General features: G+C 38.2%; 1 protein-coding gene across 1 annotated transcript in view; it reads right to left on the bottom strand.

The window, feature by feature from the left end:
• Positions 1-14,143: 14,143 nt before the first annotated feature.
• Positions 14,144-25,096, bottom strand: part of ABCA13 (ATP binding cassette subfamily A member 13) — a 215,383-nt gene continuing 204,430 nt past the window's right edge. Inside the window, exons 53-55 of the mRNA XM_075084330.1 lie at positions 18,309-18,414; positions 17,263-17,400; positions 14,144-15,746 (exon numbers count right to left, since the gene is read on the bottom strand). Of these exons, the coding sequence (XP_074940431.1) occupies positions 15,657-15,746; positions 17,263-17,400; positions 18,309-18,414 (334 nt within the window). The 3' untranslated portion in view covers positions 14,144-15,656. The remainder of the gene's footprint in view (positions 15,747-17,262; positions 17,401-18,308; positions 18,415-25,096) is intronic.

Genomic DNA, 25,096 nt, shown 5'->3' with positions numbered 1-25,096 from the left:
CCTCTCACAACTGTTATTTTCAGACCTTCCCAGCCTTCAACATTTTGTAAATGTAGAATTACTCCAGAGTTAGCAACTGCTATAAGTTCATACCAGGATATTTGAAAACTCTTTTATTTTTCTTTTTTAATCAGAACATCTGAAAGAAAAATGTGGTTCTTTTTTCCTCTATGCAAACAGATAATTAAAAAAACCCCCTGCACTTATGAAAAAAATATTTAATTAAAATTATAATGAAAATGCATAAAGAAAATGTATTCTCTGGCTTTGAAGAAAGAATTACAGTCTGTAAGTACATTAAAGTAGGGAGTCTTTTGTTATTACTCTGGATAATTTACAAATATTGAGACCTATTTCATCTAAGGCTTCTTGTCCAATGATTTCAGTCACTTCATTTGGAAAACTTCAGGGAAGCTAAGGTCGGTTTTATAGAAAAAAATAGGCAGTATACAAGTATTTATAGAGGCTGCCCTCCCAGAATAGTTGTAATCCCAGAAACCTTTAGAAAACAGAAAAGAAACAAGAAAATCTTGAAAATTAAAGTTCTTATCCTTTCAGCTGCATCAAGGTTGTGAAAGAATGGCAGACAGCAAAGAAAAGAAAGGTATATCAAAGGTGCTGAAAAAGTTAGATACATTCAGAGTCAACGTTAAGCTTGTACTTTGAACACAGGAAGTACTTAATGGTTGAGAGAGCTTACCCAGCAGCATGGGTGACCCTCCACTCCTAAGCGCTGGACACTCACGTGGCTTCTTTTTCCCATGACCTGCTCAGACTCAACAAATAGGTATGGGCTTGGTGCAAAATTTGAGATCTTACCTGCAGGAAGCCAGGCCAGATGATCAGAACAGCCTTAAAACAGCTCATAGCCTGTGAACCTGTGACAACAGAGGTCTGCATAACTGAAACCAGTTTGAGTTCAGAAGGAGACAGAGGATTGGAGTGAATGTCTCCAGAGTCTTGGATCCAGCTATGCAACCACCAACGGTGAACTTTAAGACCTTCTCATTTGGGGAAACATTTCAAGCACACGTTAAATTTCAAACATGCATTGAATTCTGTTCTTCTGAATGAGATTTAAGTATTATGATTAAATAGTTCTTCCAGTGTTGTCTTCAAGAGGGATATTTTCTTAAATTGGGATCTGTAGTGACTGTAAGTTAATCCTTAGGAGCAGTATTGCATTGTTAGACTAGGCTGGGGAGGAATATGCTTCAATACAAAACTTTCACTAAGTAATAGCAGTAATGCTTCCAGCCTTACGTTCTCAGTTAAACACCTACACTTCAAGAACTGTTCAAGCCTCAAGCCAAGCTTCAAAAGCCTTCCTGACACCTAACCTCTCACCTATACCTCAGACCAGATTTTGAAATAAAGTTTTGTTTTCACAAATAAGGATACTTAGAAATAAATATTTAAAGTGCTATTAGAGGAAAGGCCAGTGCAAGCACACGCATCAGGCCAAGGAAGAGTTCTGCAGAGAGAATTGCCAGCTCAGGGGAAGAACTTTGTTTGCAGGGTTGATCCCATCACTGCAGCAGCTCTCACACTGCAGCAGGAGTCACTGAGCACGTGCCTGGACCTTGCTCAACATATCACTGCTTCACCACGCCGTGGGGTGGGCTACACTAAAATCAGAGGTCTTGCTAGCAGTCTCCTTGTTACCATCCTAGGAAATATATCTAAGTCAGACAAGTATGCCGCAAGTAAGTAAGTGAGAATCTTCTGTCTTGTAATCATGTCATCATATTACCCGTTCATAGTAAGGTGGAAAATTATTGGATTACTAAGTAGTAGTTTTGGAAAAATGCTACATAATTTAGAGACAATAGTTACCGGGGGCTTTAGCTTGTAAAACACAGAGGATTTTATGAACAGAATTGGAAGATCAAACTTACGTGCATTTCAAATGAAAACTATGGGCCTGTCTTTATTCTCACATCAGTGGAAATGAAAGAAATTTCCTGGTTTCAGTGGAATTACTGAAGTCACCAAACCTCCTTACCAACAGCTACTGAGAAATTAGAGAGGTAACTGAAAACTGAGGCAACCAAGGCCAACCATCAGCTAGTGTAAATCGGCTTACTTTGCTTACTGTGATAATAGTGGCAAAGAAAGCTGAAGTGTAACAAAGATATGAACAGATATAGTCAAGAAATAAAGTCAAGTTTATACAAAGGGTTAGATTTTTTTAAATTATTTTAAGGGAGAATTTAATTGCAAGGCAGAAGCTGTTACAACAGAACTAGGAGTGCACGAATATTGAATTAAAATGTACTGTCCGCATGCAATAGAGAACTAGTAGAGAGAGCTCCACATCTCACTTGACATTGGTTTTCATGCTACCATTAGACCTGTGGGTGACAACTGGCATTGGTGACTGTCATATTGTTGCTATGTTTAGCAGAAGTATTGCAAAAGCAGGGTCAATACAGCAAACATGGAAGTGTTGAGGTGGCTATGCCTGTGTAAATGAATCAGATGAGGGAAAAAGGCTTGCAGAGAGTTTCTTCCCACTTTACCCTTAGAAGACGCACCTGTACATGGGAATTTGTCCCACCTACTGCTGACAGTGCTGTAAAGTCAAAATAAAGCATCCCTTGGCAAGATGGGAGAGACAGAACTCCAGTGCTGTGTACCAGGTGCCACCTGCTACACACACTCTGCGTCTAACAGTATTCCTCTAGGAAGGACTGCAGCCACCTGCCTACCTGCAGCTCCCCCACAGACCTCAGGAGTGGTGTTACCTCACGGTCACCTCAGACTCTGCATTAGTAGGCAGACTTCCTAGACCAAGCATCAGCTGCATCTCCAAACTTATCCTGCTATTCATTTATCCAAAGTAGTGCTTTAAGATTTTTAGAAATCTAGACGAAAACTTAAGTTTATGATGCTTGTGGTGCCATGTGAGAAACAGGCTTTTTTTGAATAGTAGAGTTGCATTTACAATTCGTTGTAATGGCAATGTTGCTCACAAAGCCCAGCAGGCGTCAGCCAGGAATATCCAACACATTGAGATGAGAATCTCTCCCAGAATGTCTTTGGCTTTCCAAGCCTACTGGCAGATTGTTATTTAGAAGAACATGAAAGTGGGCTAATCCACTTAGGTAAAACATTTGTTTATAGGCACAGGGTCAGTTCTGTGAATAATCATAAGGAAATGCTATGCGCACCAGAATTATTATCGTATTTTAGAAACAGTTAATATTAATATGAGTGGGCAAGGGGAACAATAGAGAAAATATTCTCTCATCTGTAATAGCCTTTTAGTGCATACCATTTCTTTTTATTTTTTCTTAGCACAGAAAGATTTAGGTCAGGAAATATTGTTCGTGGGAAACAACTAGTTCATTTGCAAATCCTCCTTGGAATGCACATGCTCTTGGCAGGTTAACATTTGCCTAAAGGAGTCTCTGACGAGGAGAAACAAGGACTTTGGTTTCCACCACAGTCAGGCCATTAGCATTAGCCTAGATGAACACACACTTAGCATTCAGAGACCTGAGAACAAAATTATCCCCTCAAAACAATAAACCGAATGGGGAGAAAAAGAATGCTGATGGTATTTCAGGGGGGGGTGGGGGGGAGGACATGACACACCAGGGAATGGGGACAGACACAACCAAAAAACTCCAAACAGACAAAGATAAACCATGTGAGAAATCACTTTGATTTTGGGTTTTTGTTTGTTTGTTTGTTTGTTTGTTTGTTTAATGGTGTAACAGCCTCTGTTTAATTACCTGCCTGGTATGGTAAACTTATTCTCAGAGGATTCAACCTCCACGGAAGCAGCTGCTCTTTCAAGAACTTTACCTTCTTACTCCCTCTAGTGTTCTGAGAAATCATGCACAGCTTTACCTAGCCCTAACCAGGATATTTTTCTCGTTATTTCCTTCCCTGGCACGTCCAACCAAAGTGACCTGATGGGAAAGGAACGAGACTGGCTTTATTCTGGCAATAATTTGAAATGTAAACCTTCACCTGGCATGCCGCTGAGTAATCCAAACTTTTGTAAGGTCCTTCATATTGCTCAAATTAGTGTGTCTTATCTTTTGCAGACCTGGCAATGTTTGGACTTGAGAAAAGAAGTGCAAATATATGCCTTACTATGGCTGTTTTTAAGCACACATTTTAATTAGACATTGGTGCCATACATCCAAGTTGTGAGCATCAATTAAACTTTCCTATAACCAAAGAAAAAATGTGCCTGCTTGTTGTCCCTGCTTGTCTGCATTATGGTGCAAATACATAAAGCTAGCGACTATCAGCTTCAAGAAAACAAGTTCCTAAGCTTAAAGGTAAAGCAAACCTCCACCTGCTGCCATCATTAACACTTACAGCCTGCTATAGATGGTGGTATTCCTGAATAATGAACACCTGAACTACTTGATTATATATGAGAAGCAGTACTCCTACACTTGCACAGGATAGCAAGCAGCAAATCCATACTATTCCCCAAACACCACTGCTACTACCTTTTAAAGGTTCATCTTTATCTGTAAAAAGAAAAGTTGCAAAGCTAAGATCCAAAACATGAGCACAGCGTGGCATGCTGGCTGCCTGTAACTCCAAACTACCTAAACCGATGCTGATCCCAGGCACCTCAGTGGAACAAGTTAAAGTATGAAACGTCAGGCTAGCAGGACAAGACAGTGCTAATTAGCTTCCCGATGAGTAGGCGTACTTACAGTATAAGCACCTGCAGAATCTACTGTGGAAAGTGTTATTCTGTGATCAAAACATGAACAGAGCATAGAAAACTAGCACTTGTAGTTTTCCCAGTCTGACTTCTGCCAATGGCAAGCTGGAAGCATCTCCAGGGCAATAAAATGTGAAGGGACCAAAGCCTTTCCTGCTGCAACAGCAAAATCCTCCCGCCACTGTCTAAATTTGAGATGGGGAAGAGTAGAGCCCTTGCTTCTCAAAGTTTCCAAATACATTTTTAAAAGCAATTTTTGATACACACAGGAGCATCTTGGGTCAGAAAGATATTAAGTAAAAACCTTTCTTTTTTCTACATATACAAATTACTGTATCGACCTTGCCGTAGGCAATGGTGGTCTTAATATATAAATATTATTTCAAGTTCCCATTTCTAATCAAATGTCATATTCCTTAATGATATATAGAGGGTAAAATTTTTCACTTGCGTACTTCAATTTCAGTTCTATTTCCTTCACCATGACACATGCCTACGTCTTGGAAGGCAGATTTAAGCCAACTGCTACATAGAAGGAAAAACTATAAGACAGTGATGAATACCAGAGCAAGTTTTGACTTCATGCCTAATGCTGATACAGTGTTTGAGACTTTTGATACACAGATACAGCTTTCGAGAAATCAACTCCAAACATTTTAAAAGGTCCACATAATGCTGTCTTAACAAACAGGGTCATATTCCTTTCTTTATAAAATCAATTCAATGTGAATCAAGAAAATGAGTCATCCTTATTTCCTCCCAGCCTTTAATGTTTCTGGCTGCTCATAGTTTGGTTTCAGATCAAAGCAAGATAAAAGTGAATTAAAGATTCTTCTAATCTGTTATTCACATCTGGCTAGAAATATATTTCCTTTTACCTACCACATAATATTTCATATATTTTGTTTTATTCTGTTTTGGTAAGAAAATGGAATACAATATATTTGTGGAAGATGAAGTCTTATTTAAATATAGTAAATACTTTATCTGCACTCATGACGTAAAAACACAGAAAACCTTTACACAGACAAGTAAATGAACTACAGCAATCATGAATATATCTATTACCAAAATAAATGTTTATGTTTATTTCAGTCAAATTTGTATGGGTAATAAAGCATAGAATTTTCAAAGGCACCTAAGGGATTAATTTTCAGAGTCATTTTAATTTAATAAACTGAAAAAAAAAAAGTAGGGGCTTAACTCTTTTTAAAAAGACCTTCTATTTTGTTTTAAAAACTTCACAGCCAAAAATACTTTCTTCATGCACTTCTGCTCCCAGTCTTCTACTTTCCCACTTAGAAAAAAAATAGTAAAGAACCAACAAACCCTACACAAAACAAAACATTCCTCCTCCCACCAAAAAAAGAAACAAAAGAGAAAAAAAAGGAGGAAGAACAAACAAAAAAACAGAAGAATGGCTTGTATTTTACTGGTTTCTTATCAAAGAATATTTTTTATTCTTTGCAAAAGATAACCGACAATGCTTTTCAGTAGATAATTCCAATAATTGTAGCCCAGATGACTCTAAAAAAGAACACATTACAGTATATGGAAAGCCCATGTAAGGATTGTTCCTTCCCCAAAGCAAATAATAGGGAAAAAGCACTGCTATATCGGGAACGGTCACAGTCCCGTCTTTGCAGCGCTGCTAGCTAATGTCACCGCTTTCCATTGGAAGAAACTGCATGACAGAGCAGGTCTGTGGTTTCTTCATGCTCACCAGTGCACTGCCATTGTTTTCAGACATTTCTCTATCTATTTTACACCTACTTTAGTAGCTCTTCTCAGCAGGTATTGTCCTTTTGAGCTGGCTCTTGCCATCAGACCTTGCTGTCATAACATAATTAAGACTTGGACTGCTACACCCCTCTGGGATCCATTAAAGCCAAAGGGCCACACGCAAACATACTGTTTGGTTTCATGCCACTGTATATTACTGTGATCTAAATCGGTATCATAATTATTTTATATGCTGCTTAGCAACAGAGGCAGAAACTGCAGCAACGGGGGTCACCTGCAGCATTTTGTACATTTCTACATTTCCCATTTGGTTCAGAAGGAAAGGACTGACCCGAGGACACTGGTCAGAGCGGTAATCGCAGCCCCACCTGTTATGGCCTCTGTGGTGTATCTAAAGACCTGTGGAACACATAGTACTGGAAAAAACATGCATTTTGCTGCTTGACAGCAGTGGGGTAAAAGCCAAAGACTGAAGACATTGATTGATAAAATCCTATGAAAAGAGGAATAATCTTGAGCAAGGTACTAGCAAATACAACGTCAGTACAGACAAAATCTCATCTTCCCTGCAAAACTTGTGGCAGTTTCTCTGCTACATCAATATATGTCCAGTTGCAGGTATTTATAAGGGAGCAAGGCTCACAGCAAGAATCTTTCCAATTCTTCCCATGGCCTTTGTTCTGAAGTGGTGAAAAAGAAGGCTCTTCCCACTTGCTAGAGATGTGCACCCTTCAGGCACACAGTCATGTTAGATTTCTGCCGTCAGACCCCATCCCTGAGTTCAGACACGTAGCAGATGCTTGGTGCTCCTGCTACTCTCAGCTGAAGGTGTGAAGCACAGAAGCCAAAGGAAGGAGCAAGTGCACAGAGGATAGGGAAAATCCAAGCTGGATCAATTTACTGAACAAGTTCAAAGCCATGATACTCTCATTCTTTGCCCCCTTTAACCTTTCTTTTCTAACACTCTTGTTGAGAATCTGCCTGAGAGTACCCATGTTTTATTGTTTTCTTGTAGCTAATTCAGTGAACTGTAATTGCAAATGAATAATTGAGGGCTTGTTAGTGTTTGGAGAAATTGAATGTTGCTGGTCTTTTGCCCTTTACTGCTTTCCATTACACCTTTTTGTATAATAAAACTGTAGCCTCTAGTCAGCTTTTAATAATAGCTGCATAGTCAATTCTTTCCCAAACACTGGACCACATTTCTTCATCCTCTTAAGGCCAAAAATCCCCTCCCTGCCTTCTTATCTGCAGCTACAACTTCACTAGAAGGTGAATTTAAAATTGAGCTAAAACACTATGTAACATGTAAAATTTTTTACGTATTAAATCTAACCTAATTGTAAACAGAGCATACACATAGGAATAAATGAAATTCACAATCACATGACTAGGATCCAAGGAACAGGGTGTGAGGGAAGCAAGTGAGTAGAAAATGATGTCATTTTATATGAACAGGAAAATCATAGATTCGTAGGATGGCTTGGGTTGGAAGGGACCTTAAAGATCATCTGGTTCCAACCCCCCTGCCATGTGCAGGGACACCTCCCACTAGACCAGGTTGCTCAAAGCCCCATCCAGCCTGGCACTGAACACTTCCAGGGAGGGGGCATTCGCAGCTTCTCTGGGCAACCTGTTCCAGTGCCTCACCACCCTCATAGGGAAGGATTTCTTCCTTATACCTAATCTAAATCTATCCTTTTCAGTTTTGAACTGTTACCCCTCGTCCTATCACTGCACTCCCTGATAAAGGGTCCCACGTCATCTTTTTATAAGCCCCCTTTAAGTACTGAAAGGCCGCAATAAGGTCTCCCCACAGCCTTCTCTTCTCTAGGCTGAACAACCCCAACTCTCTCAGGCTGTCCTCACAGGAAAGGTGCTCCAGCCCTCGGATCATCTTCATGGTCCTACTCTTTCTTATGGTGAGGACTCCAGAGCTGGATGCAGCGCTCCAAGTGGGGTCTCATGAGAGCTGAGATGAGGGGCAGAACCACCTCCATTGACCTGCTGGCCATGCTTCTTTTAATGCAGTCCAAGACATGGTTGGCTTTCTGGGCTCTGAGTGCACGTGGCTGGCTCATGTCCAGCTTTTCATGGACCAGTACCCCCAAGTCCTTCTCCACAGGACTGCTCTCAATCCCTTCATCCCCCAGCCTGCATTCATGTTTGGGATTGCCTTGACCCAGGTGCAAGACTTGGCCTTGTTGAACTTCGTGAGGTTCACACAGGCCATCCTCTCCAGCCTGTCAAGGTCTCTCTGGATGGCATCCCTTCCCTCTAGAGTATCAGTCACACCACTCGGCTTGGTGTCACCAAAATGTGCAGTTTCGTTTGTATTGGCTTTTGTTTGTGCTGTTTTGTTTTCTTTTCATTATGTCTGCTTGAAGGTGCAAACCCACCTCCCATTTTGTGGACCAACAGGCAAGGTAAGCTATTTTACTAAAGTCTTGCCAGGTCCTGACTGAACTATATGGGAACACAATAAATTAAGTTCTTGAGAAAACAGAATTTGACTCTTATTCTTTGTAGGGATGTGTTTCGTAACAAAAAGCAGCACAAGTAGCAGCAATTAATACACAGGGTCAAGCTCTACAAGATGCTGAAGTAGCCCAGTTCCCACTGAAGGCCAGGTCGTGATTCCCTATTGCTTCATACTTACCTGGGCATACAGAATTCTGCTCTCCTGATGTGTCAGTGTTTCATCCCATACCTTCTATTGGGCAAAAGGATGTTAATAATCAAACAAAAAACAAAAGGGCTTAGAAATGAGCAGGACTGTAGGTGATCAACACAGTACGAGCCAAGTTCATATACAGTGAGTAACCCTCCAAATGGGAAATAAACTTGGCCTAGCAGTATTCATAAATATTAACAAGAAGAAAAATACCGTATTCTGTCAGATTTCTTTTCTACTGGCATTAAAGATTTTCTTTGTTATCTTATGAAAGTCCTGCCCTTCCCTCCCCAAAATATTTTACATAACCGCTCTCTCTTATTTCTCTAGCTGTGAGAAATATACCACCACTGGCAGGCTACCTCCAGGGTTCCTCCTCTTCAGTCTTACAGCAATACAAATTCTATCTCAGAAAACCTTTTTCTTTCACTCTGTTCCCTCTTTCCTTTACTTCATTCCTCTTTCCTCTCTTAGTCTCTCTCTTTTAGTCTGGCTGCACATATGGGCTAGGACTGAAGAACTAACTGATGGAAAAGACTCGATGTCTCATTTTCAAATCCACTAAGCTACACAGTCTTTCTCCATGTAGTCCTAAATACAGTGAAACCTGTCTTACATGGCCAACAGACTGAAAAAATCCAGATACTCAGGTAACTGGCTGTCTCTAAATTCAATAACAAGACTGCATATGTGTTTTACTAATCTTGAAAAAAATTGTTCTTTTCCTAATTTTAGCACTATCTTCCTTCCTCCGCGACCTCAGAAAAGTTACTCTGTGCTTACCTTCTTGTTTCATAAAACTATTTTGACTGTTGATACTGAAAGCTTTTGAAACCATGGGCTTTTATACCTTCAGGACACATCAGGCAACTGGACTGCAGTCTTCATTGTCCAATTGTATCTACCACAATTTGCCTGAAATAAGAATACACTGTTGTATGAAGTGTCTCCAATCACCTTCTCCATTTGATCCAGCTAACACTTGCTTCTTTGGCACAACGAAAGAGTAGATATAAAGGAATTTAAAAAAATAGATCTGTCAGGTGTTGTTAGTATATGGTTGCATTGGTTCTGAAACTAGTTTTGGGAGATTTTTATTTGTTTAACTGTGATGCTCAAAGCCCTGCTGTAAAGCAATACCTTTATTTCCAATACAGGTTTCATAACAGAGAAAAGAGATCAAGTTTCTTCGGACTAGTCTGTTGGCTTCCTCTAAAAGAGAATACCCAGATGGATGAAAAGTCAAAACAACTGTTCATAGCACTTTTCATCGAGGTGCTAGAGCATATGGGAACACAGGGTTGTCCCAGTGACCAGCACGTAAACAGCCTCAGCTCTGGGCTGAGATCAATAAGCATTTTCAGTGACTAGCTGGCCGCTGGCAAGTGCCACTTCTAATCACTTTGTTAACCTTGGAAGGGGGAAAATAACCCAACAAAACAACACTTCAAAATGTTGTGCATGACCTTGTTTCTTACCTGTCATATATTGAGAATACTCTTTTACCTAGATTCAACCTATATTGGATTCACACATTGCTGACAGAATTATTCATAATAACAGAGTTCTAAGAAAACAATTTTAGGTTCTTATTAGACAATTATCATTAGCTACAAAGTACAAGATGACTACAACTCCTCAGATAGATCATTACATGCATATTCCATTTGATTCAGAATAAATGTCACACACTCCTTCACTCAAGTTCTCAACTATAATTAATAAAGCCTTAAGAACCAGCTCTGAATAAAATTAAAGAAAAAAACATCAGACTTCCATGTTTTGTAAAAGTTGAATCAAGTTCCAAAAGATTTAAATCTGAGGGGAGAGCTGACATTTTTTGGGGGTCTGGTGATTGCATATAGTAAGGTATGTAGATGAGGAATTAAGAGTCGTGTAAAAATGTTTATGGAATAAAGTTTGCAGTTTCTCTATTTCGGCACAAGGTAAAGGAAAAAAATGTTTCTGCTACTTCTCTTGAATTATACAGAGTGATTCAATTATAAACTAGCCTTTATTGCTTCAGTATGAGAGTGGAAGGACTCCTTCTGCTGGGTACCTCATAGTCAGCTGGATCCCAAGGCACTTCTTTAAATTGTCCACAGGATGCACCAACAGCCTACCAAGCAGCAAAATTATGCATGTATGGTGTCCTATGGCTGGAATAAATTAGTTGCACATGGAAATCTTACCTATTAACTTACTCATTTGCTTCTATAGCTTGCACTTCCTTTATCTCCATTTGTACTTTGTCAGAAAGCAGATATGAACCTCCCTGATTTGATCTCTCTAAGCTAAAGACCTGCATAAATTTCTACAGTGCAGGTGTCTCTGATTATGGCTTTCACAGGGCCATAGCGGAAGGATCCAGAATTTACCCTAACATATATTTCCATGTAGCAATAGGCGTGAGGGCACTGATGAAACAATATTCATTGTGATACTAAAATTTAATAAAGAAGGAAAACGCTTTGATTTCTTTCAGTGATCCGTATCGTTATTCAGCATGGAGAATTCATCTGTTAAAACACGCAGCAGCACCTTGCCTGTTGATAGCAGCAGACTGATGCTTTCTCTGCAAGAATGAGACAGCTGTGATTTCTGCTATGTATCTTCTGCCCACCTTCATTGTACTTGCAGCATCAGTTTTATTTGTAATGTAAGCATCTAACACGCAGCTCAGGAAGCATTTTCTCTTTAGTTGTCATAAGTCTCAGGAAAGCTGTCTGACCTAGTCAGCTCTCAATCACTTAAAGCAAGATCTTTGCACTGCTAGCTTTGATCTCCCTATTCTTTAGGAAGAAAAATTGAAAGTGCTGACATAAAAAGACTGAATCATATTAAACTGAATCAAAGAAACTGTCAGCTTTACTACTTAATAGGAGAAGACCAGGAAAGCAATATTCTTACCTAAATTGGGTTTAGACTGATCGAGGAGTTGAGCAGTTCCAGCAAGAGTCAGATTCAATTCCCTAATTTATGAGATTTCAGACTCCAATGATTCAAATTTCACGAGGACAAACAAGCTCAAAAAGTGCCCAATTTCTGTGCTGGAAATCACATTATACATCTTCCACTACCCTGGGATAAATTTATCGTCTTTGGTCATGACAGAACCAAACCACAGAAATAAGTCCTTTCTTTTCAGGACAAAAATCTGCACAGAAATGTGATATGTAGCAAGATTCAAAATGACCATTCATGAGTTTTGCCGTCCCGTCCACTGTTACCACCACCCTCCACTGAATTTGTGGTCCTTTGATTTAAGGTTCAGTTTATTGTGCCCACCTCATTCTATAATTGTATGAAAATTAAATCAAGGCCTGAAAAAATCTGTACAATGACTGGGAGAAGCTCTTCTTTTTACTTAGAGAGTAGAGTAGTCCCTTAAAAATGTGAAAATAATCTCCCCAGTCTTAGTGTTGAGCATTTCAGACATTCAGTTGATTTTCTAATTTTGAGCTTAACTCTATCATTCAGGGTGAAGGGCACATTTTCATAGTTAGAGAAACTTCCAGTTGTAAAGACATGAAGCTTCCCTAACAAAAATCTCACAAGAGCAGTTATTGCTTAAAATCCTCAACTGTCTTTTTTTCAAAATCCTGGGGTGTTAGAAGAAAAGATATTCCTGCATGATTTACGAATTCAGGGATTCTTTCATCATTAAAGTATAAATGACCTTTTCTGTCCAGCCTCCTAGTTTAGGAATTTATAAAAACCAAACAATCAACCCCAAAAAAAATCTTTAAAAGACTTTTCTTGAAACTTACATACTTCAGGATTGCAGCAAGTCAAGGAGAGGGAAAATTTCCTCTGAGACAGAACCCAGTACACTGGAACTCAATTAGATTTTGACCTTCTTCAGCCATAAAGGATTGGTAGACACACATTGTTTGCTACTTGCCTGAATTAAATTGGGTCTCCTGAGATGCATATGAAGCAATTTAAAAAAAACAAAACCACTGTTAACTGAATTTACTCAACCATCAATCTGAAGTAAACCTTATTTACTGTACTCATCTATTAAATTAATACAATCTTTCACATTTTAATCAGAAAAAAATGACATTTAATTAGTGTTACACAGCCAAACCCTGAAAAACTCCCTTATGGAAGCATTCAGCTGGGCCACAGTTTTTCAGTCTCACCACAGTGAGCCTTGTACACTTTTATTCTTCTGTTGGTCAAGCGAGCTGTAGGACTGTTTCATTAATTCAACCCCCTGGCACACTTCCGAAGCAGGAATGGGCATTCTTGTCACAATTTCATACAAATGGAACCTTCTGGTTCAGTTGCCTTACACCCTGAGAGCTGGCACCATGTCCTTTCCCAAATTCATCCCCTAAATTTCCCTGTGTACACTTTCGGGTTTTGGTTTTCTTTAAGGACTTGTGACGGTTGAGAGAGAGATATTAGTTTATAAAAACAAAACATAAAACAAAGAAAGCCAATCAACTATAATGTCAGCAATTTACAGATCTAGACATTACAATAGAAAAAAAAATAAAAGCCCTGTACGCATGTTCTTGCCATATTTTCCCTTTTATGTTTGTCATCTGAGCAAGAGGTCCAGAAATGTTCTCCTACTGAGTGGTTTCAGACTATGACTCAAAGGTGTTTGGCTGCGCCTTGTATGTTCAGTTTCTTCCACCCCAAGATCCTGAAACTAAGTAGGACACTTTTATGATATCATACCCCTGTTTCTGTCCAAATTTCCTGCATCTGCCTTCGTTTTCTTTCACAACCATGACTTCTTTCACACTCTGCTTTGTAAGATTGACCTTTTTTTGTTCTGATTAGGGACCTTCGAAACTTTCCACTGCCAGCCTCATGAAGAAATTAAAGATAACTGGTTTTACCTCAAACAAAACCATCCCGTTGTGCCGTGGCATTTCTACTAGGATGGTGACTGTTGGGGTTTAATGGCTCTTCAGTGGTTTGGATCTCTAGGAGCATGGCAGAGTTTTGATATCATGCAGCAGACCGTATATACCAAGCCAGTTTAATGATAAAGCAGATTCATAAGCTCATGCAGTCTGATCCATACAGAACCATACAAACCAAGTCTGTAAATCTTTACTTTTTTTTTTTTATTTTTCCAGGATTTAATTTCCCATTTACAGAAATAGGTAAGCAGAATTCCAGCTTTAAAAAGCATGGTGGGTCAAAACCAAATCAACAAATCAAGCCTCAATAAAGAGTCTTCAGAGCCAGCTTGCAAAGCCTAAAACACAAATACATATTTTTTTAATATTTCATCATTGTACAGCAGGGAATTAGAGCAGCAGCACTGCAAAACTGTCCATTTAAAATCAAATTCTTCCATCTCAAAATACATTTCCCCCTCCCCTGTGCACCCCAGAATTACATTGCAGCAATTCACTTCTAAGTCACCAATTCTACAGTTTCAACTATCAGACAACATAGCCTAATAAAAGCAGCATCAGATACTTTTCACAGGAACCCTGAAGACTTGTTTTAGAAGAGGCAGCAGATTACTCCACAATGTTTTCATATTTTTTTTTCTCCCACCACATTTTATTCATGAAATGTTAGCTTCTTTTATGCATGAATAGGCTGAAGGCTCTGGCATGGGCTTGTCTGAAGTATCTAGCATCATAATATACATTTATTGAACAGTTTATTGATCAGTGTTTGAATGCTTATCTTATTTTCTTGTAACATGCCCATTAAACAGAATTTTGACATTCTTTTTTGGAAAGAAAAAGAAAAAGAAACAAAAAGATGAGAAAAAGGAAATAGATCATTAAAAAGATACTTGAGAATTTCTCCAGCAGCAACCTGCAGGCATAAGGGAAAACTCATTGTCAAGTATGATTTATAAAACCTTGTTAAATTTACTTAAGATAACTGAGAGGCAGACTAGTACACTAATAACCTCTTTAACATAAAACCTTATGGAATATAGTGCATCCTTTATTCAATAAAAAGGCTAATTTAGCTTGTCACAACACAGAACTGAATTAATACGGAAGTCAAAAGGCTCTCAATTTGTGCTATTTAATACAAATACTGGGTGATAGCCTAGCTATTCCTACCATTTAATGGGTTTTTCTTACCTGGTCATGTAAAAATTAGATGTTAAGTGTGATTGCAAGAGAAGATTATCATAGTCAAATGAATGTAGAACCACTGCACACACACACAAAAAAAGAAAAACTCTACACTGTGACTTTTCAGAAAATATTTTTTTTCCTTTTTTAAATTTTTTTTTGTTATTTTCTGGTTTTGTTTTTACATAAAGCTGCATTAATAGGCCATTTAAATTATAAAACTCCAGTTAGTTAAAAAGCATTACTTTTTGGCAGATTTTTGTTCTGCATTTAACCAGTTACTTGTTTTACTGAGAACTGGTAGCATTCCTTCTGGCCTACAAATGCAAACTCACCTTTGCTTCTATTAGTTGTTTCTCACACACAAGTTGTTGACAGCTGAAAAGCTATTGCATGCAAAATGCGCATATATATACACAAACATACACACACATATACGCTGCTGAAGCTGTATCCTATTCTGAGCCTAGACCGGCAGGTGGTCATGATAAACAACAGGAGATTCTTGTGAAGAATAGGAGACTCCTTCCTGTTGTGTAGCAAAATTAATGAAAACCTGTAAGACATGAAAAAAAGTAGGACTTTCAGAATAACAGTACCTGAACTGTAACTTCGGAGGGATACCTGATAATATTTTTCATGTGCTTTCCTAAACTTTTGTGACACAAAAATTAATAGTTCATGTTAAAGGATCCCCTCTAGAGATATGTTTTGTAAACTCTAGAAATAATCCCTCTCCAGCTAACACAGTGGCTGATGAATTATAAAAATAATGGTAAAATTAGTTACTCACGTATGAAAATTATATTTTACTGCTGCACAAGTAGTGGGAAACAGTTGTTTTAATTTGTTTTGAAATTACATACCTAAGGAACTTGAGCCTGCTGTTTCTATCAATAACCATCACAGATTAGAGTCCAGATGTTTCAAGGTGAAAGTATACTTCTGAGCATTGCAGAGTGATGATTCAAGAACTAATGTGCCTCCTTGATTGTTTTTTTAAACAGATCTTACTGAGAAAGGCTTGTTTGCTTTTTAATCACACAACCATTTGACAGCAAGGAATGGAGAGTGAAAGATGGCTAGTCTGGATTCAAATGATCATATTCACATGCAAACTTGGGATGCATTATCAGGGTGTTTGTTATTCAGAACTATTTTCCTGTTTAAAAATGACACTCAGTTAGTCAGAGAGAGGAAACAATGGTAGGTGACTGAGGTGATGAATCACCATGAATAATGGAGAGGAAGTAAGCTTGAGTGAACAATGCCTGAACGATCAACAGGCTGAAATTGCCTTATATTCAGCTATTCAGTGAATAGATAATTTACAAGCAGTTAATAGATCAGTACAGGTCACACTATTTCATTAATGATTTGCACATGGGAAAAAATAATAAGATAGATAACACCATCTATCAAGGAAAATTAATATTTTGACTAGATGTGACTCTCTCAGTTTGTAGAATACATAACAAGAAGTTGCATATGAAGATGCTCTAACACATCACAACCACCCAGAAACCCCATCCTTGCCATCATTCTGGTCTTCCTTCTGCCCAAATAGGATTTCACAGTCTTTAGAAGCGGGATCTCTTCTGACTGCTTGTGCATTTCCACTGTTCTCTAATGTGCAGCATGGTACTCACTGCAAAAGAAAAGTCTCAAAGGAAAATGTCCTGTAAGTCTAAGGATTACCGTAATTGGCAGCCTTTTCAAGGACATTGGTGAGATCCCAACTTTTGGACTGTGGAAGTGGCAGTTCACAGTCCCAACTTCTCATCCCACACAGATCTAGAAGTAACTAAGCACTGATTATGCTTGTGCACAGTACAAATATGTTGCTTATTGTGATGCTTTTACTGTGCTAACCTCTAGCGTAAAAGCAGTAGGGTTCATGAAATCACTGTGTAGACCTGAAATGACCTGGATCTGGTGGTTTCCTGCATACGTTTGGGTAATCTAGTAAATGATATAGTATTCTACTACGTTGATAATTACAATACACAGCATGGTTAGACAAACAAAAGGGGGAGGGGAAAAAGAAAAAGAAAAGAAGAAGAAAAAAATACCTGCTCTAATGTGGTCTGGCTAATGGAGTACTGTTTGATTTGGAGTAAAACTCTGTGATTCTCTAGGACTCTGAAGAGCTCTGCTAAGCACCCCTGACTTCGTGGTACATGGTACTCCAGCAGGTTAAGATGCTGTCCCTTAAAACAAGAAAAAATTATAGAAACAGATAAAAGTGAATGCACATTAGGATGCAATTATGCTTGCTTATAACCAGTCTAGTTTCAATAGGCTCACAATGCAGTTTAACACGAAAAATACAAGCTTTTAAACAAGAATATTATTTCTACATTAGCAGCACAAAAAAAATGTTCATACTCAGAGCAGACATTTTGTGTGTCTTCTGAGATGGCGTTTTGTTGATCATATAAGATATAAATTTAGGATAATTTTGTGCTATAAGTTTTTAATCCAATGGACTGGTGCTGTTACAATGCAGTCCAGCAGAAGGCTGAGTAAACACACACAGGCCCATATTCATATATACACAAACAGATTCGTATCTAAGGTAGCCATAGTTTCACATGATTCTTTTGATTCTTTTCCTAAACATGGATAAAGTTAAAACAAATAAACAAGCAACAAAATCATTAAAAGCCTTTGAGAGTTTTTTTTCTTGAAATCTAATTACTATAGGTCTTTTGTAAGGCTTCATATCAAATAAAAGAATGCCAGTAAAGACTAAGACTTTTCGTCTAAGGACCTGACCAGAAAGCAAGCAAAATAAATACTCTCAGTGACTACAGTGCACTCCTACTTCAGGTGAATACAAAGCTGAGTTCAACTTCATCAACAATAAAAAGAAAAGGAAATTTTCACTCAGAGAAAGGGCCTGTTTATTTATGTTGCCTAAATGGCTGTTTGTCATTGATTTAATCAATATCACAAGTCAGATCTTAAAGAATTGCTTAATAGGAAAATAAAAGGGATGCTCATATATATTTTTTCCAAAAAGATCAATATATCCACACGTGTATATATTGTTCTTACCAGCCCATACTTAATCCTGCCATAGAACAAATACTATGATGAGGAGTTTTAGCTGTACCTTAAACCGTGTTCCAGGAAAATGCAGTTGTAGACAGTCCAAAATCATTCTTCGATAGCTTATTTCTTCACTAAGCCAAACCTTGACAGAATAGCCATCTCCAAACCTGAGATGATACACAGAAACATAAACCTGTTTGTCTACACTATGAAGACAGGAAGAACATAAGTTTCAATCGATTTTCCTATAACAATTATGTCAAATAACATCATGTATGCCTACTGTATTATCACTGTGATTTTAGTATTATAATTGATTGAACAATAGAATTGTAATAAGTTGTTAAATTAATGATAACAAACAGAAAAAAAAATAGTTATGCCTATGGTTTAATTACTACAGGATATTTCACTATTCAATGTACCTGAATTTATGCTAACTAAAGTATGCTTTAATTACTATACTGCTTTGAATGGTTAGCAAAAAACTATGAAGAATACCAATCACAAATATGGAAGAAAAAAAAATCCTTTAACTTTTCTAATGAGAAAAATGGGCATGTAACACTATTTTGCAAGTCTTTTACAAAGCTGCACAGCTTTTATTTCAGCAATGTGAGTACAATTGTGTTTTACAGATACACAAAGGCAACTATAGAGGTATTTAGAGAGATGGTAACATTAATGAATTTTCTTTAGCTCTACAGCCACACAGTCTGTCTCAGAATAATTTAGGAAATGAACTTCTCTTTCTCAACATACGTGTGATAAAAGTTAAGCACAGGCAATCTAACCCACACATAATTTTTTATTAGATTTACTCACTGCTAATATTTAGTTGGGGAAGTTACAATAAACCCATAAACACTGAAATGGCAACCTTAGTTTTATGCACATTGCTTAAGCGATGGAATTTATCTGACAGCAGTTCCCAGAGCAAGGTGCAAGGGCAGAGCTCAGCAGAGAGATGGGGCGACATGGTGCTGCAGCTGCGTCCCTTCCCTCCCAGCCCTCCTTTGCAGCCACGCGTCCTCCCTTTGGGTTCACCTTCTTGGTTAACTGCTAGGGAAAAAAGAGCAGCAGGAGCCAAGTCAGAAGAGCTTTCCTCTTCCACTGCTGTCCCATGTTGCCGGTGAGCAATGGAAAGGCAGAGCTGGGAGAGGGACAGGGAGCTTGGACTGCATTGCCCATGTCTCCCCAGAAACCTGCTGCTACCTCCTTCTTCTCTCTGACCACCACTCCCACATCCTTCACTCCAGCATTACTTCCTTTTCTTCACTCCCCAGCTCCATTATTACTCACTGTCAAATCCTTTCTTACAGTTCTTCAGCTTCTAGTGACTATCCTCTGAATTACTCCCTTGCACCAACACCCTCCTCTCTCATGTCTCTTTTGTGCACAATTTGTAATTCAGCGTAGCAGCTGGGTTAATTTGCTCTGCCACGTGTGAAGCACGTTTTCACATGATCAGAGAGGAAGTATGTATCACATCGCACTCTATGATGTTGCCCTTTTCCAATATAGAAAAAAATGTCTACAGAATATCAAAGTTTAATAAAAATTTGAAAGGACTATTCTGAGACATATGTGCGGTATAACTACTAAGTGACTCCCAGCAAAATAGTTCACATGAAGCGCCACATGCTCCTCATCTCTAATACGTGTATAGCAATGTAAGGGCTTTACCTTCTGTTTTGTGTTGGACCAAAGCATCTGCTGGTATAAAGCAATAAAGTCTTCACGGATTTCAGAGAAGTGCAAGTTTCCACAATGAAAAATTCTAGAGTGCAGATTTTATTCTATTAAGAATTTCACATGAATTGAAAGTATAATTTCCAAGGATCTTCTCAGAGCAGAATCCTATTTCTTTGTGTAGAATGAAACCATAGTCACTACGTTTTAGACATGACAGCAGCAGCTTCTGCATAAGAAGTTGCAGTGTATGAAAAGCCATATTGCAAATAAATTATTGTAGGGTTTTTTCATCTTTTGTTGGGAGTTTTTATTATGGCTTGGTTTAGTTTTTTATTTCAGTCAAATGCAACCGCTTAACTGTTTAAAATGGAGTAAGAAGAAATATTCCTGATGCAGTGTCACGTTTGTTAGTTCCTGAAGGACATTATATGAATTAAATCCTGTCGGGTCCAAGCTGCAAAGTACCAAATATTCACTGAGCAATAAGACCTGACACATGAACACTGCTGTTACACCAAAGAGATCCAGCATAAGATGGAATCCTGTCTGGCTGATTTCCTTTGCAATGATTTACTAGCACATAATAGATCTCTAATTAAATATTTTACATGCATAGCATCATCCCTGAAAAAAATATGTGTGAGAATAAAAACAGATGTTGCAAAGCTGGATATAGTTAACAAGGGTGTTCAGTTTAGTTGACAGCCAACCTGAGGCAACATTTTACAAGAGATCATTGATTCTGATCAGTTTTCTGACACCTCTACACAGCCACCATTGAATTATGGTTTGAAAAATCCTGGCCTATGGAGATGTTCAACAGTCTCATAAAATGAAATTGTTGTATGCAATGAAGTTTCCAAAGCCAATGAATCAAAATTCTGATTAGAAAAGACAGAGAAGTCTGTGCAACTTTGGTTTAATTCTAAATTGAGAATGGCATAAAAGCAGCATGGTACAAATAAAAAGCTTTAAAAGATGTTTTTTTCTTTTGGCTACTCAAATTGTAATGTTTCTATACCTTGATTTTATAACTCATTTTAGCACAAGACCTCCCCATATACCGTAAGCTGATAAGCAATAAGCATTTCCCCTTGCTATAATCAGCAAGCTGCTTTCAGTAGCAAACTGAGGCAATGGAAATTGAGTTGGTCATTTTTTTCACTGTTTTCCTCTCTGATTCAGACAATATAATTAATTCAGAAAGCCAATGTGCAATTACAGAGAAAAGCACAATCTGGTTTGATTAGCACTGTTAGGATCAAACCTTTAGCACCTGATAGTTCAAGACCTAAGGAGGGAAACATTATCATTAAAATGGCGTAAGTTGAGCCAGCACACCTGTTCCGCAGCCATCTGCTGCAAAAGATTCACCACCTCTTCAAAGCTATTCAGCAAAGATATTTTCCATTCCTAATTTCTATCACATTACTTTACACCTGCATTTTTATTTGTGTATACACACACACAAAAAAAAAACCCCAAACACATATTCTTACAAAAAACATTTTCCTCTCTATCCTTCCTCTTCTCCCCCAGCCAAACTAGTAGTTCACGCTTGACTTACACCTCATTAGCAGTTCTGGGAGTTTTACTCTTTGAGTGCTTTACCTACTAAAATGCCACCACGAGACTGAAACTAAAATATAAATTCTCAGACGGGTTTTAGACTGATTAACTTGAGTATTAACAACAGCTTCAGTTGCAGAAGCATGAGCTTAGCAAGGACTACAAAATACATCCAAAAACTCCACACCTTTAATTACATAGGTCCTCGAGCTAGCTGAGCAGCTCAAATAACAAGGGAACAAAAGGAACATAAAATGGCAACAAGGAACGGAACACTTTCCATATCAGGAATTACTAAGTAGGCTAAGATTTTTCAGCATTGAAGAAAGATGACGAAGTGGTAGAAAGGTGTTTTTACAGAGCCCAGAATCCTGACAGGTCTAAGGAATGTGACTGAGGAATGATTCTTCACTCTTCTACATTTCTCATGCAAGAGCAGGGGGCATCAAATTAAATTATAGGGAAGGTAATGCAAAATAATTAAGAGGAAGTAATTGTCCTTATAGCATACAGGGAAACTGTACAACTCATTGACAGAGGATATGCTAGATGCCAGAACTTGACAGGAGCTGAATAATAGATTAGAGAAATTCATAGGGCAGAGGGGGGGATTCCCCTAAGACCAACTCTTGCGTAGGAAGCCTCTAAGCAACAAATTGCTAAAGGGTGGTTGAGTAATCTGGAAAAGTAACTTCATATGCTTATCTTATTCCTGTACTTTTCCCTCCTGGCCACTGTCAGAGAGAAGATACTGTGCTAGACAGGTCTTTGATCTGACCCCATGGTTGTTTCAGTATGAATATCACAAAGAGGACATCAGCCTGGACTAATCACCCACATGGGTCCTCAGTCCTCAGAAGGTTTTTCAGCCTGTGATACAGTTCCACCGCCACACTACTGGCAGTACAAAGATAATATAAAACTACTTCAGGTATGTGTCTACACAAGCTGCAGTCATACACTGGAATAAAGTGTAGCCAGATCTGTCCTGGTGAGGAAGTCCCCTGGCTGCTTTCCTGATGCTTTTTCTAGGCCTTGCAGTGAGAATGGAAGTGGATTTAGTTGCCCAAAGGCTGAAAGTTCTCATAAATATCTAGTAGAGGAGTTGCCACTCAGGGCAGATCAAGTAATACTAACTTCTCAATGTTCCCTTCTGTGCTTTACTCAGAGGTCCTGGTTCAGAGAGTTGAATGGGGACAAGAAGAGAAGTTGGTGAAACACAATGCCTTGCGGCCACACAGCTGAGCCTACACTTGGCTGGTCACAAGGGGTCGTTAGAGGAACTAACCAACTGTATTTTGAAGCTTGACCCATGAAATCTGTTTTCTGTGAAGGGTGAGAAATGAAGTCCATTATCAGGAGACTTCTATTTGCTTTAAAAAAAAAATTAATCTGTATTTTCAGCTAAAACTCTTAGGAGGTTGCTTTTCTGCAAATAAACAAAACCAAACCTAGAAAATGCTGTTTTAACTTACAGCAGGGTCCAGAATGACCAGTTCATTGAACCACACTCTTCCCAGAGCCCATTTACCATGTCTTCTCTCCCCCAGTCAAAATTGCTGAACGTAACCTTAGGAAATCAAGAACACACCCTTATTTCCTAAACTTTGATGAATAAGGAGAGCATCTAACCATCCATATGCTTTTTTTTCCACTAATCAAATATTACCTTTCCTGGAGAATCTTGTGCTTTATTTACACATCAAAAAATGACAGCTCCCAGAAAGTTTACTGGTGGAAATATTAATGTGCATACTTTATGTATGTGCTAGTCTGAGTGATCAAAAGATTACTTCAAAATGACATTATTGGATAACAAAATAAAAATAATAAAGAGAAAATTGGCACTTAATGTCTGCAAGGAACTTCATCTTTTAGAATATATGCCATATATCCAAGAGGGGAAATAATTTGTTACTGTGTTGTTTGCCCCTCTGCTTTTGTTTATATTCATTTGTAGACAGATACGGTTCTGCTTTCCCTAAGTGAATAGGCCTCATCTAGACAATCTAGTTATTCCAGTATGATCGCTGAAGCACAGGATACAGATTCATGTCATTCCCCTTACAGCCCGAGACACAAGTATAATTTACAAAGAGAACAAAACTTGAACAAGATTGAAAACAAAACACTTTGAAAAAGAAACATAAATTGGAATAAAATTGTTAATACAAATACATCACAGATTAAGATAACTTTAAATCGCACAATAAATTTAATTATTTTATCTATAAAGTGGCAGGTAAAGATAATATCTAGGAAGAAAAAAGGTAATCAAATTCGAAATAGTTGCTTTGTTTTGTTAAAAAAGCTAAAATCAAATGCAAATATGTTATCACTTGCAAAATGTTAATTCCTTCTGCAATTATTCAGAACAATCTCTGTGTTGCTGAACAGATAAACTTGATTAGATGCAAGTAGATATAACAAATATATTATAAAATGTCTTCCATGCACTATTCATAGATTTTGTTCCATCATTTTTTAATTGATTGTGAGTTTTCCAGGTCAACAACAGAAACATGAAAACAATTATTAAACAATGAGTAACACTTGTTCAAGTAGATTGTACATGCACTATTTGTTCACAGACTCTTCAGGCTTTCATATCAAGCCATCTAAAGTTAATTTCTATATTCAATAATACCGTTGACACAACAATGACAGCCTCAGATGTACAAGCAATGCAGGCTACAGCTTTGCCTTGCTCTCTGAACGTAGGCATTTACGTGCTTAGGGGTGATTTCCAAATATGTGGTAAAACCCTCAAAAATTCTTGTTGCCTATACATGTGCACCCACAAAATCTGTCTGTGTACAAGCTTATCCGTCTGCACATACAGGGAAGTAGCAGAGATCTGTTACTCTTGTGGTATTTGCATATTACATTACTAGAGAAACAGGAGTAGCAGCACTGTAATTCTGTGCAAGGCTGATGGCACAGACTACAAAGAATCCAGACGGTTTCCTCCCAGTACCTTCTGGGTTTCAGCAGTGAAAAAAGCAGGAGGAAGTAATGTTATCATTGTGTTGCTCTCACTGTTTTCTGGCATACTGTTTTTTTAAGTGAGTTTAAAAAAATAATAATCAGGATATTACATGCTAAAATGTCTATTGAAAGGACCTTATCAACATTTGCAAGGTCAAAATCTCAAGTCCAAAAGCACTGGAATGGAGACCAGTTGTGAAATTAAAATTTAAACCGCTGGTATATTTGCTTTATGTAATGAGCTTTAATTACATGATCACGTCATCTCTTCATGAAATCCCTATCATGAATGCCATGCAAGATATACTGGAAGTACCTGCTCAAACAAGTGGCTTTGTTTACTGCAACATCTAGAAAATGTTGCAAATAAGATGTCAGACTGATGAGAAAAAGAAAGTACTTCACGGGTCTGATATGGCCCTGGGGAACCAAACCCTACCCTTCCACCCTGGTACACCTGTGTGATCTATGGTAACTCATTTAGACCACATTCTTCAATACTGCTTTCCTACCTTGTTAAGGGTCCACCTCGAGACCTACGGCTCCAATTTGCAGAAGGAATGTGTAGTACTTTCAGAAACGCCCACAGCTACAGCT

This window comes from Phalacrocorax aristotelis, chromosome 2 (assembly GCF_949628215.1).
Source record: "Phalacrocorax aristotelis chromosome 2, bGulAri2.1, whole genome shotgun sequence".
In the NCBI taxonomy this organism is placed as follows: domain Eukaryota; kingdom Metazoa; phylum Chordata; class Aves; order Suliformes; family Phalacrocoracidae; genus Phalacrocorax; species Phalacrocorax aristotelis.
Note: the sequence above shows the minus strand (reverse complement) of the source record. Positions and strands in the feature narration are given on the sequence as shown.